At 35.6% G+C, this 16,996-nt stretch overlaps 2 protein-coding genes across 3 annotated transcripts; one reads left to right on the forward strand and one right to left on the reverse strand.

The window, feature by feature from the left end:
* Window positions 1-11,179: 11,179 nt before the first annotated feature.
* LOC118282048 (phosphatidylinositol N-acetylglucosaminyltransferase subunit H-like) lies at window positions 11,180-13,777 on the reverse strand. The gene is made up of 4 exons (XM_050695352.1): window positions 13,334-13,777; window positions 12,666-12,790; window positions 12,260-12,337; window positions 11,180-11,748 (listed from the first exon to the last, which is right to left on the reverse strand). The coding sequence occupies exons 1-4, from the start codon at window positions 13,626-13,628 to the stop codon at window positions 11,641-11,643; spliced, it is 606 nt and encodes a 201-aa protein (XP_050551309.1). The 5' UTR covers window positions 13,629-13,777; the 3' UTR covers window positions 11,180-11,640.
* Window positions 13,778-14,354: 577 nt separating this feature from the next.
* Window positions 14,355-16,949, forward strand: LOC118282047 (cilia- and flagella-associated protein 36). 2 transcript variants are annotated; one of them, XM_035602937.2, is made up of 7 exons: window positions 14,355-14,815; window positions 15,033-15,109; window positions 15,324-15,527; window positions 15,950-16,092; window positions 16,167-16,371; window positions 16,492-16,615; window positions 16,702-16,949. In XM_035602937.2, the coding sequence occupies exons 1-7, from the start codon at window positions 14,707-14,709 to the stop codon at window positions 16,860-16,862; spliced, it is 1,023 nt and encodes a 340-aa protein (XP_035458830.1). In that variant the 5' UTR covers window positions 14,355-14,706; the 3' UTR covers window positions 16,863-16,949. The 2 variants fall into 2 exon arrangements, with proteins under 2 accessions (XP_035458830.1, XP_050551308.1); XM_050695351.1 differs by lacking the exon at window positions 15,324-15,527 and adding an exon at window positions 15,584-15,787 and having other exon boundaries at window positions 14,360-14,815.
* Window positions 16,950-16,996: the final 47 nt, after the last annotated feature.

The following is a 16,996-nucleotide window of genomic DNA, read 5'->3' on the forward strand; positions in this document are numbered from 1 at the left end:
ATATTGTGGAATGAATACCGAGAATTAATCAATACCGGCCTCATAGCCTAGTTATTTTTATTTGCCTATCTTAGTTTTTTTTTTATCTTTTAACATCGCTACGTAGTTTGTTTAAGCTGGATATTCACTATATTTTAATTAACAGCTAATAAGAAACTTGGAAGCGATGTGTATATTTCACGTGAATAGAAAACTTTATGCTCGTTTTCTAGCACATTGCATGCAAGAGAAATGAGATTACTTGTAAGGAGTCTGTATGGAGGAAGGTTGCAAATAGCAAAAATGTGCTAGCATGATACATATACACATACGGATGTAACCTAAGCATACCTTAATGTAGTACTAAAGTCATGTTTGTAGGCTATTTACAAAATTTACTTAATTTTGTTTACCTACATATCAGTTACTTGGATGATGTAATCTTTAAACAATTTTCCACCGCCCACATCAATATTACGTACATCTCCTGTATTGCGTAGGCCGATATTACAGGTAATCGAATGTCTCAAACGCAGACTCCACATTAAGATTGAAATGAAAGTTTAAAAATCTATCATTTCCAATACCGATATTACTAAACCTCTAGGTAAGTTTTTGAGCTAAACAACAGACACTTAGGTATTGAAGATTTTCCAGTTTGCTCCAACCTGGACAACATTACCCCACGGAGACCGCTTACGATCATGAAAAAGTCTACAAAAATAATGGAATCCTAAAATTCCCTCCACTGGGGGACACTATTTATAAGGTTTTAAGTTAAAACAAACTGTCAAACAAGTAACCCGAGGGAGGCAAAGTTTCGAATGGTGTTAAACTTTCCGAATGTTGTCTTTATTCCGTATTTTTATCTACTACGGAACCAGGATCTTTTATTTTTAGGTAGCTACTCGTGTTCCCCTGTTGTTTTGCTAAAGTCGAAGATTTTTAGGATGATAATATGATACTCTTTTATCCTATCCAATCCCGTCGAGGAAGATGTAGATGTCGATTTGAAGGCGCAGTAAATTTGTCTGTCAAGTGTAGGTGTAGTTTTTTTTTTGTTAAGTGTTATATTTGTGGGTATTACCATAACAATAAGCTACGATTCCTGAATCAGTAAATCTTTTGATTGTTTTTAAGAAATCCAAAATACTATAGTTGCCAACTAGTAGAATTCAATCATTTTTTTAACGAAAATTTGATTGAGTTTGACCTCAATCAATATTTTTATCCAAAAATCGAAAACGATACATTTCTATGAATTTTAAAAATTTTTTTATGAAATAGTTGCCAAGCAAGCAGACGCGTCACATGATGGTAAGTAAGCGATCAGCGCCGCCCATGGACACCAACAACACCAGAGTAGCCATAGGTGCGTTGCCGGTCTTTTAAAAAGGAGTACATACGCACTTTTCTTGAAGGGTTGTAGTATTTTCTTTAGTTTAATCTCGTGATTTTCAGTCACCTTTTCATACACCCATTTCACTTACTCCATGAAGCAAACTTGATGTATAAACACATAAGTATAGCTATACAATATGTATTTGACTGTTTATCATCAATCTACCAAAGAGTGGCGCTTACGATAAAATGCATCTCTTAAATACAAGTCAAGGTAAATCATTCTTAATGCCATGATATTAAGGTTTAACTTTAGATGTCACATACACTGATAATAAGGTGTATTGTGCATAATTTATTGAGTCATACATAAGTACTTGTATACTAATTGTTAACAAAACAATAGATTTTCCAATTAATGAAATTCAATAGATTACAGAATCTCGAAGTATCAAAAGTAAATAGTTTTCAGTGAATTATGAATGGGTATGATGTCATAACATTATTTTTTTGGTAACGTGTGAATACCTGCGACGTGGGAAACTAATCCGAAGCCATAATACCTATTTAAGTTCAAGTCTTAGTAACAGGCCCGATAGATGTTTAGGATGACAAACTAAGATATATCGTTATCAGTGATCTGAGAGAAACTGAAAGATTATGAAGATATTACCGTATCGGTCACGTCTGTAAAGAATGGCAACCATGACTCAGTTTCAAAATAAAATGAAAGAAATTATCCTTTAACTTTTTTAAATCTATTTTCGTCTATTTAATAATAAGTGTTTAATTCGCTGTAGCAGGATTCAGATTATACAAATGAAATAGAACTCAAAACACAACTGGTGAACAGTACCTATGTATTCCCCCTCTGCCTACCCCGTTTAGGATTAAAGAAGAAGTGCGATCCGGGGACCGTACATAAGAAGACTTTATTTGGCATATGCCTGTGTCCCAATTACCAAGATAGTCAAACTAAATATTACATCTAAAAAGTAGTCAGTTAAGCAAAATGATTCACGGCTTTTAACCTCTGTGTTCACATAAATAACAACTTTAATCACACGAGCATAAAAAGCAATTTAATTTGCCATTAAGCCTACACTTAATTATATTTACACGGAGACAATTTATAATGAACTAGCTTCTGCTAGCGACTTTTCCCGCGTGATTTTAGATTAATAGGTGAAATGTCTTTTTCTTTTACTCCCAGTATTGTTGTTTGAAATTTCGAAAAAAAAATATTGATCAGATAAAGCTTAAAGAAGTAACAAACATACTTGTCATAATTTCGCATTTTTAAGAGTTGGGATTTTTGAAGTTAGAACATGTTTTTTTTTTCTTTTTATTGCATTTATAACTTTTGTACAAAGATACATGCCAGTTCCATTGTGCCGTATAACTTACAGATATGTACTGGCAGTATAGTCGACATCATTGAATAGAGTAGATTTAAACTTTTATTTTGTGGTCCGTCTTGTAGATTATTTTAAAATATTTGAGACGTATATTTTGATGTATTGATTTCAAATATCGCGTGACGTCACGTCTAGGTACATTTTATTCGTAGAAATGACGGATTTGCTCCCATTCCTAAACTTTGCTTCGGTTTATCTAAGTATTGTTATCTTATAATATAATAAAATAAAAATATGTGTCTACTATTTTTTCATTACCGGACCTAACTAGCAGACTAAACAGATTTTTAATTTTGCCGATTCGGTTGCTATTCAAGAAGGAAAAAAATCTTAAAGACATCTAACTAGTATTACCTATTGCGAACAGTGGCATAAAAGTGTTAAATTTATGCCACAGAGAAGGATGTCACTGTCGAAGCAGATCCTAAAGGCCCCCAGTTTTAGCGATGCTAATTGAAGGATCCCTTCTTATGCTGACATTCTCAAGTAGATGTAAAGAGGGGAACTTAGATGAAACAGAAAAATGTGTTATCTACGAATTTCAAAGGCGTTTGATATTACAATGAGAAGCGAAAAGGACGCTTGCCAGGAATTCAAAATTGGCAAATGATTTTCATTGAAAATGTTCAATCACATTAATTATTCAGGTTAAAACGTTTAATCCACGAAGCTGAAAAATAAATAAAGTATTTAATATCATCAATAAATAACATGTTAATCTATAAATACACATCTCAATATACTATTTGAATTATTTGAAGCCCGCGCCACACATAAATAAATATTTCATAAAACCAGACTGGCATTTCATAAAGGCGGACGTGGAAATTTTATAATCGGAAATGTCTGTAGTAAAATTTAATATTCTCTTGTTGTAGACGGATCTCCATATGCATCGGGATCCAATATCGCGAGTCGGTAGCTAATGCGGCTCAGCTGTAAACAGATTACAGGCAGGGATTCTAAAATACGGCAAGTATCCGATATCAAGCACAACTCGAGCCTCCGAGTACTTGGAGCCTTGCTTTTGATCTTTATTTTGTGTTAAAAAGGTGAAGTGCCGCGACCGTATCAAGTTCACGATCCCCTGGACCTTTGTTGTTGTTTACCTAACAATTTGAGGAAGTTGATTCACAAAATATGTTGTGCCAACTGCCTCCCTGCCTTTATGGTATCCACTTTGCCACGAAATTGAAACCAGCATTATGGAAATCAAATTAAACAGTCATTTTATATCGGCTCATTAAAGAACAAATGAGATTTAATTTAAAAATATGAATATAAAAAATATCCCAAGGAATAAAATTAGTGAAATTAGGTAGGTACTGGTACCAGAAGTACTAAATGTCAGTTTAACTGGCGCACAAAGACAAAGCGCGAATTAATCTTCACCGTTCGGCAGTCATTAGGCGCTCGCCTTTCACTAGAGACAATAGAATTAACATAAGAGCGCGAAAATAGCAGCGGTTCATCCAATTAGTTCAGAGGTAGGCACTCGTCGTCAAACTACCTCCTAAATCTAATTAGGTAATTGAAATCATTGGGCGATGCGTTGTGAGCGCTGAGCGGCAACAGCGCGCGCTGCATCGCCAATTAGTTCTCCGAGAGATCGCTAGGTGGCGTGTGGCGCCGTTTGCACGTAAGCCCCCATTCCCGAGTAACGGATCGCTCAGCATGTGAGTTGAGTCGATCGTCTAATTTAGCCAAATGTTACTGTTAGTCGTGTTCTCTGACGTCACAGTAGGATGAGTGAGGAAACTCGTGTCTCCTGTCTTATGACGCGTGGGTACAGGCGCGGAGAAATCTAATAGATTAGCAGTGTTGACTCTGCTGACTGACTGAGCTTTCATGTAATATATTACAGGAAATTACGTAGTTACGTATTTAATATTGAACAAGATCAATATACTTAAGCTTTTAGTTGCTGATTTGAATAAAGATGAACTTTCTTATACCTTCCACTTTTACTAGTAAAACAATATTAACGACCAGTTTTACAGTAGGTTATGTATGTACTAGCCCTGGACTAAAAGACTAAAGACTGGACTAAAAGAACTGGTACCACATTATGTGACGAGGTATAAGAAACATAGAAAACAGAAGTTAGCATATGTTTTGTTTATATATTAAAAATAAAAAAACATGAATTTCAAAGAAGAAATTGAGTCATCAAATCATGTTTATCTTAGGTTTTTCCTATTCTAAGCAGTTTCACGGTTATCCCAGAAGTCAAGGTGTCTGATAACATGACAGTAGCAACAGATAACAGTGTAATTCTAGGTACCTATAGGAGGTAAAATATGGACATAACAATATGAGTCACTATTTTATCTCCATAGATGCAAGTTTATTTTGCAGTCACTTTCATGATTGATTGAGAAATCTTCAGGATAAAAGTGTGACTCAGTGTGACGCTTTCTTTTTGGTGATATTAAAAGATAGGTATACCTATATATGCCTACTTATGTAACTGTATAATAATTTCTGTTTCTTCTCAATATCTTTTTAAAAACGTTGGCCTACACTAGGATTTTCTCCTGTGTCTTGGGTGCGTTTACAAACATACAAGTTCACATACACGTGACACCTAAACCCGAAATAACAATTTGTGGATCACATAAAGAGGTGTTCCGTGCGGGAATCGAACCCCGTAACGTGTAGCACGTTACGTGGTTGCCCAGCCACCGCGATAACCGTGCAGACGAATAATAAATGTATGAAATGTTACCTACATTTTGCCAAAACAATTCTCCTCAGCCTGCTGGTTACTGGTTGCTGACTGGCTGGCTAGCCTGCAAGATGATTGAGTGGTCGTAAGTGAGACTTTAGAATAAAATTTCACAGGTAATCGAATCCATTTACACTTTAGACAATTATATTACTTAACCCTATCCGATAATCAACCCCAGTACTCAGTCTTTAAGATCCATTATTAATTGAACTAACAAATTAATTACATTCCTCTAAAACAGTTAGCAGTTAGGTATTATAATGAAGATACCTAGGCAAGGTATCTTATACTAAATCATTTCAACAATTCCCAGTTGAACTGAAACCGGTTTATAATATCGGAATATATTGCACGAGTATTTCAGCAGGAACCAGTAAATTGAGAAACACAATACTGAGACTGCTCTGAGCGGTTATATTTCAAGGAGATTGGAACGTTGCCGCCGATACGACTCACTAACGAATACTTGTGTGTATGTGTGCACCTATCATAGTACCTAAATGGCAAATAATATTGATTAAATTATTTTAGTTAGGTAACGCGTAATGCAAAATACATAGACGCCTATTTTTATCCAAGTATAGGAAAGATTTTGTTTTTTTTGTTTACAAATTTTCACCAGTCGTGTTTTCTAGTCCTATACCCTTAGTACGAGTTTGCTTTACGTTGAACAAAAACGAAACGAGTGCGCGTTCAGCGTTCTGATTGGCCAATTAAAAAACTAACCTATCAGAGTGCCGAACGCGCCCTCAAGATCTTGACTCACTACTTACTTGCTTAAAAGAAGGCTCCAATCACATTTTTGTAACATTTAGTTCGGTTTAGTTTTTCAAATAAACGGTTTTTATTTTATCACTGCAATTGACTCAAATGCTTCTTATTATACTTTCAGCCCTTTTTCAGGCTTGGAACAATTAGGAAGCTAAGGGATTCCTATTTTGCAAACTAATTTGTTAATATGAATTCTACGAAAAACACCAATTAATACCTACGTATTCTATTCCAAAATTGTGCCAGAAACTCCTTTCAAAACCTGTCTAATAGCTATAATGTTTATTTATATGTCGGTACCAACCTACTATTAATATACCTAATATACGTTTCCCTAATATATTCATCGTAAATGAGCAAATCAAACGTTTATTAGTAATACAAATTAGTTTGTGTAATCAAATATGCAAGTGGGATTTGGTGATCATTTATTATAATATTGGTCTTGTATCTAAACATTAGGTACTGGGTCGTTGCTCGGGAGATTGTGCTTGGAAAGAAGAGAAGGGAAGTGCGGGGAAATCTAACCACCATGCGTACAGCGCGTCGCGTCCCACGCGAGCCTCAAAGAGCAATCAGACCACCACAGATGGTGCCCAGTAGGGCTAATGTCTGATCCGGAGCTGCGGACTACCTAGTGGCCTCATTGGGGCTCCGGCTCGAAAAGCAGGAGTAGAAACGGGGTAGTTTTTAGTCAGTAAAAGTCTGACACTCGCCTCGCCCAAGGCGGGAGAAGTCACTGGATGATTTCCTCCCTCAAAACCAAGGGTTGTATTCCGGATCAGTCTACTTAAATATTATTTCGTTCTAAACTATACGTTCTATACTAAATACTATCTACTCAACAGATATTTAGAACTGATTGTAAATCACCAGAAAACGTTACCTCAATTTACACCATTTTGGCCATCTCTCTGAATAAATTATACCTACCTAGTACTTACATTCATTTTAATTAAAATTGTAACAGTCACAAGTTTGAACAGCAAACTATTTCCTCGATCCACGGCGCAAGAAATAATCTGAAAGCCATGGGAATACCGAGCAACAGCGGTCCTGTCCCAAGTGTCGCGGAAATTTCGAGACGTCCCAAACAATTGCCGCGAACCTCGCTAAACCCTTATTATTTAAGAAACAGTACGAGTAACACGAGCACAAAACAAAATCGACTACATAAAACGAAAACAGCTATCGTACAATTACGTAATGTAACGAACCGAAATAACAAATCACTGTGATCATTCGGTTTCGAAGCTAATTGTTCTGATTCCGTTGAATAATGCTCGGTGCCGAACTCCGTAATGGTATTAAACTGTCATGGCGTCTACAATTAAACAGCTGATAACTCGCCGGAGTTGCCAAAGCACTAGGTGTCGCGACATCTCGCGTTCCTATGTTTAGCAACATCGCGAATGAATTAGACGATTAATTCTAGTAAGGGTGTTCTGTAATTACACAGCTGTAAGCCCGCGAGGTGTTAATTCGTGCAGTCGGGATCACACGTGAAGCCGACGGATCGTTACCGAAAAGCAATGGAGCGGTTCAACGTATTGCTCCTGTTTTTGGCTTGTGTGAGTTCAACTGCAAATTGCAAACAAATTGGGGCAGATGTTACTCTATGTGTATAAATTGTGTAGTTACAGCTAACAACGGGATTATACAGAATGGTTCACGCTCGTTGACGTGTTGCACTTTTACAACAAAAATAAAACAAACTATAAAATGGACAGCTGACAAACGGGCTGGATTTTTTGTTTTCCAAACTAAGCTGCATGACTGCTTTATGTGATTTAAGTACAGATAACATTTTATAGGATCCTAATCTTTACAAACATGTTAATGGCAGTAAGGACATAATGGTAAGATTCGTGTCCTTTTAAGAAATCGGTTCCAACATCCCAAAAAAGCAGTTCATCTAACCCTATAGAAACACCTCGAAGGTTTCCCTGAACTTCAAAAGGTGTATCAAAGTCCGCCTAGCCGCAATCCTAGTCTCCCAAGTGACTTTAACCACTATTTCATGAAAGAAAAGATCACAAATTCGCAATTCGCATTGAAATTCCCACTGTCAAAAATTTAAAAAGTCACATTGTCTTAACATTTTCCATCCAAATACTATCTATATGTCAATTGTGTAACGCCGTTATCATTATCACGAGAAACTCATGCACATCAAGATACCCTGAACTGCCAAAATTCTTCAATACATTATCAACCTTAACGCTTTACAATAGAGTATAAAATCGCTTAAAACTTTTGACAGAAAAGTGTAGCTTAATCTGCTGGCATCCATATCTAGTTGCTCTGCCGTTAATCTATCGTTATTAACTTTGTGTTGCCGCCTTGTAACGGATAGATATCTAACGATCAAAGGCCTATTTATTTATAGATAGTTGTTACATCAATGCCACTTAGGAACAAAGATTATGGGCTTATATGGATGTACCTAGATAGCTTAGAATTGACAGTAGGTATAAGGCTGCCTGTCCATAGGACCGAAGCGAGGTAACGGGGCTGCCTGTCTACAGGAGCGGAGCGGAGAAACAGAGAAATATTACCAAATAGGATTACACAATTGGGACTGACATACGCTGTGCGGTATAAAAATCCCCAAAATAATAAAAAAATACAAGGGTTACACAAAATCTTTGCTCCTTGCTCATCTTTAATGAACAGATTTTGTGCAATCCTATTAATTAGGGGTTAATATGTCTCCGTTTCTCCGCTCCGCTCCTGTAGACATGCAGCCTTATACTAAAGAAGTTAGGAGAAAAGGACAGACTGCTCTAGTCTTAAATGATGCTCTGTATCTCTTTGGTCTTTTCTTAAGAATTAAACGCCGGCTCGAATAATGGTTTATTCGAACCAATCAGAGCGCCGAACACGCTCACGTTTAGATTACTTTAAACGTAAAGCAAACTCATACCTACTAAGGGTACTGAAATTAATCGACTTCTAGTGGTTGCAAGAGCAACTGCTGAGTCTTGGGTTCGATTCCCAGTTCGGTACCTATAAGAATAATTATGAAATTGTCAAATTGAAAAATGTCAAATTTATGATCTCAATGAAATAGGCTGTTTTTAGATAGGTAACTTTAATTTTATTTAACTCTATTTACCTACCTATACATACCTACATAGATAAAAAATAATGTACGTGCTATCAAACAAGTAGAAAACGTTTGATAAAACTAGCAGTAGTGTCTATTTAGATAACTGTCCTTAAAGAGTTGACATTTCCTTAAATATTCGTGGTACCAAAGCATTTACAAAGATAAGCCTAAACAGCTGAGACGATTGGAGACTATAAAGGTTGTGATAGGTGGGTAGCTTTTTCTTTTACCTTCTTTTTCTTTCTTTTATAGCTAGTACCTAGTCAAAACTTAGGCATAATACGCTCATATTTAAATATGGGAAAATCTGTGCTTACTGTAAGACGAACTTTTTTAAGAATTTATAATTTTTATATCATCATCATTTTTACCGATTTTAAATGATAAGTCTGCCCCTAATGGGTAATCCTATTGCTTTTATACATAGGTAATAATAGGAAACAGTACGGTGTCCTCAGATTTTAGTTTTTCTATTTACACACGTATACCTAACTATTTGACGAGGAACTCGACTAGTTTCAAGTCATGCTAGACACTCATATTTAGTAGCAGCGAAACTGTCGCCGCATCGCGTTTCGTGAAATGACACTAGTAAAGTTTATAATAATTAATTTAGTATGTCTCACGAAACATATAATATGTATAAACATTATCTTTACAACTTTATATATATTTTTCTAACAAACAATCGATGTGCATAAGGCATTAGAATAGAATAACAAACACGGTTTAATAACTATATTGCTTATATTTACATCACAAGACAATTTAGAATTGATCTAATAGTCATAACAAAGTCAAAATTGAACTAGTCTTTTTAAATACATTTTGAACACATAAACACAACTTTTACAAAATAATTTGGACTAGGCACCTACCAAACATACATTAAAATGTATTTTGTACTAAATGCAGGGTGGAATAGTGTCTTCACAATTGTTTTTATTTCTATAATAAATTCAACGTGTAATTAATAAACATGACATAACATTTGGTTTATATCGTGGGTTAAGAACTAGAGTAGCGTAAGGGCAAAAACTCAAAAATTTTTTTTTTCACCATTCGCTTTTTCAATCCCCATATTTGTATGTGCCGAAAAACTGGAACGATGTAGTGTGTAGATTGCTTAGTACAATAATAACGCATAAAAATTAAACAAGTTTGTTTATTGCTAAAAGGAAGTATTTCTACTTACAATAATCTTGACATTATTTTGTCAATAAAGTTATGAGCACAACGATTGTAACTCGACTTACGAGCGAATAGGACACCGAATTATGATTTTGTAGCCTTAATTTTTTCGTGCCAAATAAACGTAAGGAGCCGTTACTGCTTATGGGTCCTTGTTTTGTACGCTTCTGTAATTTTTCTCCGTGCCAAAAAAACGTAAGGGTGGGTTACGCTACTATGGCACTAAATAATTAAAGTAATGCAGTCCGTTATTATGACGTATGTCAACCAGTTTTAGAAAAATATATGTATATATATTTTTTTAATTTAATTTTTTACCATAAATTTACAGTAATCTGTAGCCAATAAATAAAGCTTTATTTTAAGTAAAAACCAGATATACAGATACTATAGATTTTGCCACAAAAGACCTACAAGTTGACGGTAGGTAAATTTGAGTTGTTTTTCGGCTCTCCTGAGAAGTTGTCATTTTGCCCTTACGCTACTCTAGTTCTTAACCCACGATATACTAGTAACTTGGAAATTGGTTCACAACGTCACGCATTTTTATGCCCGAAGGGGTAGGCAGAGGTACACATTACAGCACGTAATGCCAGTGTATAATGTACACCCACTATTCACCTTTATTGATACCACTTAACTATCATAATTCAGATGTTCTATCTTCTATCATATAATATTTTAAACTACAAAAACATTGCATCTATCTAGCCAATACTACATTTGCTACCTATCACCTATAATAACTTATCCATTGCTCATAATAATAATTTAATTCGTTGCAATTATTTTACTAGCCAATTATACTATTAACTTTAACACTTATTTATAAAATTGTGACTAAAACATTTAACAAAAAAAAAATACTTGGAAAATATTCTATTTTTAACTATACTATTAGGTACCCCCATTCCACATCAACAGCCTATAAGTAGCCACTGCTGACCAAAGGCCTCTTCTCGCACGGAGAATGTTTGAGCATTAATCACCACACTTGCACAATGCGGGTTGGCGATTTCTAACTTATAAAAATATTTCCTTGTGGACAAATGGTATTAACTACAACTGATATTTTTTAATAAAATGTGGAATTCCTTTTATTCTTTGTCTCCGGAAGCCATAGCACTCTCCTTTTGAGCATCCATCAGGAATGTTTGTATCTCCGAGTAGATCTTCTGAAGCATTACTAGTCTTGGTTTTGTGTACTGGAAATACAAATAGCGAATTAATTATACTTGTTTTTTAAATAAAAGCCTACATTTATTAATTAAGATTGTTTTCTTTATAAAACAGCCTCACATTTTTTTAAGAAATGATAAATTATTTTGTTATGTTTGTAGAAGTAGTCTGAGTATTATTTCTAGTTGTGTAAGGGTGCTTTTCTACCAGAGATGTGCTATGTAGCTATGCTACGAAGATATAATAGCTAAGCTGTAAAGTTATGTGACAATATCCACTGATACTAAGATGTGCGAGGAAGATGCGCAGTTGAGTGCGATGTATCGATAGTAGGGAAGCCACCCATAGCACACATCCATAGCACACATCTTTCCATATAAAAAACATAGCTTAGCTGAACCCGTTTCCACCAGTGCTAACCTATGTGTACTAATAAAATGCATCCACAACAATGTAGCATAGCACATCACTGGTGTGGAAAAGCACCCTAATGTTGGTAGACATCTCATTGTAATAGAATTTATTTAAAACATTCACCTTAAAAAGTGGTACCAGTCGCACTGAATCTGGATTATCTTCCTTTTTCAACAAAGTAAGGTAATATAAAACTCGATTCTGAAATAAAACAAAATAAATAGGTAAGTATCTAAGTATATGTATTATTTAAGTAACAAAGAAACTTATTGCTGTTTGTTTACCAACCACCCCATACCATCTTTTAACTTAAAGTTACTTAGACTGACATAGCACTTCAACAAACCTCTTATATGTACTGTTAGGTGCCACATATAGATTGGTAAAAACCAAAATACATATGATTAAACTAGAAGAAAAGAAGAAGTTAAAAAAAGCTTTTATCATTTTAGGCTCAAAAGATTGAACAACATAACACTTCACTAACTAACTACAAACAGATCATTAGAGACTCAGTAGGAATGCTTACCATTTTAATAACTTCATTGATAATAACATCATCAACATTGGACCAGTCCACGAAGGTGTCTTCTCGACCCCATACATACTTCACTGTACTTTGAATACACACTGTCGGTATTACTATTAGGCTTTCTGAAAATTACAAATAATATTGTGAATAATGTAACAATATCATAATGCATTAGTAAAATTGCCAATTACATAGGTACAATTGATTTGTAGTTGAGCAAGCATATAGCTCAAAGATTAGTAGAATATTACTAGGTATAAACACCATTTAACTTGATCTGAGTATCTGAATCAGTTGTGAAATATGTAACTGTACTAAGTTTTATGTCAGGCAAGTCCTACTGAAGATTTTTATAAAGAAAACATTACATAAGGAGTATAGCTCAGACCACAGGATTTACTTTAACATTTCAAAAGCCATGTCAGGTTCCTGGTGACCAACATTAGCGGAGGATTTGCTTTAAACACTTTTCTATTATCAGTAAAAGACTTAACTAATAGTTAATTTAGAATCCTTAACTTCACAACTACTGCTGAGACAATACAAAATACATTATGGCTTGCTTATCTGAGTTCTAGCAAAGCAGGGACTAATAACAAGAGTTAGGATTTTTGCCTGGTATGGAGCAATCAATAAAAATTAAAGAAGGAATAGATGATACTAACCTGACTGAACACTGTGTGTGAACCAAAAGAAGACTAAGAAAGATAATACAATTATTATAACCAATATTGCTGTTAGACTTATCCTTACATAAAATAGAGCTATTAAATTGAAAATAATGGCTAGAAACAGAGACGCCTTTGCCCCTATTTTGGAACTATTACTCTTCACATTTTTATAAGTTATTGTAAATATTCTGGCGTCCGGTGGAGTTTGTCTTTTATGAACATTTAGTACAAGTTTTATCCCATTTACATTTTCATATTCTAATGACGTAGTGGGTTTTTGATTTGCCATTTTTAAGACTACGTTATTGAGCTGTTATTCTACTTTCCATTTATTAGTAAACAATAACTGTTTCACTCATTGTTTTTATTGTTTTAATCAAAAACCAAACCTAACCTTAAGTTTAGCAAGAAAATATTGATTCATTTATAAATTATAGCTCTTTCTCTTTCACATTTAGTGCATTAGAAAGAAACAAAACTAATGTGAATGCTTGTAAAACGTACTATTTAACCTGGAATGCAAAAGAAGAAATTAGAATGTCAGTATGACACTGTCAGTACATAATGTCAAAATTTTCTCGGCCAAACTGATATTTTGTGTCATCAGCTGACATTCGGATGCGTTCGATGATATATTCAAATTATAATTATTGTTAGAAAAAAGTATATATATTTCATTGAGTCACATTGCATTGAGCAAAGTGTTGCTCCGTATAGGAATCGAACCCACTAGACATTGTACGGCAGCCGGTTAACCAAGCACGGCTTCACCCGAGCAGTTAAAATTTTAACATAAAAAAATATATACATAGTTAGTTTTATAGATGAAGATCTTAAAATATTATTAAACCTCTTGCTTACCTAAACGTTTTGCAAGAAGTAAAATGGTTTCCCTACTACGCATAGCACCACCACCAGTCTGAAACAAGTTAACAGTTTTCCTACATTAAACATTTCCCCATAAACTAAGCAGATCTCCAATTCAATCTAACAATAATTGAGAACAAGCACCTTGAGAAACAGGGCATAAGCATTGTTAACATTAGAACACAAAACAGAATAATTTGTGTAGCTTAGAATTTTACAGCAAGTCCTACTAACTGATTTGGTAGTTGGTACCAAGTTAGTAGGTACACTATAGCTGACCACGAGACCTTGAACAACCCATATTCATGTTGTTTTGTTACCAACAATAGCCTGCCAGAACTACAGAAAACAATAAAATAGTACTTTCTGTAACCATAACAACAACTAGTACAAATAAACGTCATAAGTGTTGAATAGGAGTTGATTTTAATGAATTAAATACATTTTCATCAAAGTAGTACAACTTATTACTTTATTAGAGATAGAAGCTATAAACACAAATGGAAAATTCAGACGGTAACGCATGGGTGTTTGATTCCCTTGTAGGATTTCTACACGGCCCGGTGTGGAATGTACCACTGCAGACTTTTATAGAAGAAAAGTCTTTACGTAAGTGCTTGAGCTTGTTTGTTTCTTAGCAACTTTGTGTTTGTATCGTCATTAGTAACTTAGACCTTCGGAATACGCAAACCTATATAAATAATATACCAAGTAGGTATGCTATAGGGCCTATAGAGGTACCTTCGTGTACCTAGGTACATACCTACCTGACTATACATAACTAGGTCTGTCCTTCAGTAAACCGATTTCGATGTTTTACTTTCAGCTTTTGAGCCGACTGACAATGGCGAAGTCCTCGATAGACCAGAGTATAAGAAGATACACGATGAGTACCGTAATTTGGTAAGTACCTATACCTATTCGCTATTAACCTCAAGTAGGTAGATAGGTATCTAATCAACTACCGCAGATGCCTAAGTACAGTTTTCAAGAGGCTAATGACTAGGTTTTAACTTTTAATTACCATTACTCACACCTACTTTGAGCACACTCCTCTTCAAATACCCTCGTAGGTAAGTGTTAGCCAAATTCTTAATTATTTTTGTTATGAGTCCAGGTGGACGTGATGTTAGGGTCGTTCATGGATGACATCGGCATCACGGCTGATCAGTTCGAAGCGGCATGCAAGCTGTCAGCGCGGGACCTAGCCGGTCTACCGGCACATTTCCACCGACGCCTGTTCGAACAAATTTGGGCCGCCAACGACTACGAAATGTTTGTCAAGATGATGACTCACAAGAACGTGGAATTGCAGCTACAGGTCAGTCAGTAAACTAGGTGCAATCGATTGGCACTTTATAAATTCCATGAGCCCAGGTGGACGTGATGTTAGGTTCGTTCATGGATGATATCGGCATCACGGCTGACCAGTTCGAAGCGGCATGCAAGTTGTCAGCGCGGGACCTAGCCGGTCTACCGGCACATTTCCACCGACGCCTGTTCGAACAAATATGGGCCGCCAACGACTACGAAATGTTCGTCAAGATGATGACTCACAAGAATGTGGAATTGCAGCTACAGGTGAGTTAGTAAACTAGGTGCAACAGCACTTTATAAATTCCATTGATGGAATTTATGAATAGAGATAAATCTCAACTCTGCCCTACAAGTACTTACGAGTACATCTAACAGAACTACCTTATTAGTTAGGACTAATAACCACCTTCATCTTATCGTTTTCAGGCTCTAGAATTAATAGAACGGAGGTACGGAGCAATGCCCCATTTGTTTTCTGTAGAACCAGATGATTCTGTGTTAGACTCATCAAGGAGTGATGAGAGCGAGGACTGGCCGGATAATGACGATGTTATGACTGAAATAAAAAAGTAAGTTCGTTCCTTCTCCACGGGAAACATATCTAAGGCTACCTCTTCTAAGAATGAACTGTTTTTTTTTTCAGACTACAATTGGAAGATTTTGAAGGTAAAGACGAGGTTGTCAACGTCCCGCCCGAGGAAGTGGTGGCTGAGAAGCAAACTCTGTTGTCCAAACTCCACAGCTTCGAAAAAAAGGAAGAACATGTCGAGAAAAAAGTTCAAATAGTGATCCCAGAAAAGAAGATTCAAGTTATGGAACCACCAAAATCACCTCCCAAAAAAGTAGAGGTGATTTTTTTACCTTAGAAAAACATGTTTTAACCATAATTGAATTTTGCAATTTCTTATACTTACAAGCCCTAGTTTGTCGATCTCATCCACTTAATGTTAACATTATTCCGATACTAGGTGAGTGAGGAAGAGATGAAAGCTCGTCAAGAATATTTGAAGCAACAGCGCGATAAGTTGTTGGCATTGAAGAAGCAAGTCCGTGAGCGACGACTCGGGGCGGCAGATGGCGCAGAAACAGGAGGTACTTACTGGCCGTTATCGATTTTGAAATAACAGTTCAATGTCAGTTATTTAAATGACTTGCTTATAATTTTATTGGACTAATAGGTGGTGAAGGATCTCATAGCAGCATTGCCAGGCCTCGGTCGGCTCGTGTGGCTCAAGCGGCACTAGCAGGTGTGGCTCCACCGCCGCCGCCAGACGCCATGCAGCTGCGAAGGGCACTCGCCTCTAAATTAAAGACTGAAGTGGTCGATATTTCTAATTGATATTATTTCACCATAGTCCTCAATTTATTCGAATATTTATCTAAGCTTATATTTATGAATTCAAATTAAAAAATATTTAGTCCCGAATTGAATTTTTATTGATGTTTTCTTAATAAATTATGGAAGTATGAAAG

This window comes from Spodoptera frugiperda, chromosome 8 (assembly GCF_023101765.2).
Source record: "Spodoptera frugiperda isolate SF20-4 chromosome 8, AGI-APGP_CSIRO_Sfru_2.0, whole genome shotgun sequence".
NCBI lineage: Eukaryota > Metazoa > Arthropoda > Insecta > Lepidoptera > Noctuidae > Spodoptera > Spodoptera frugiperda.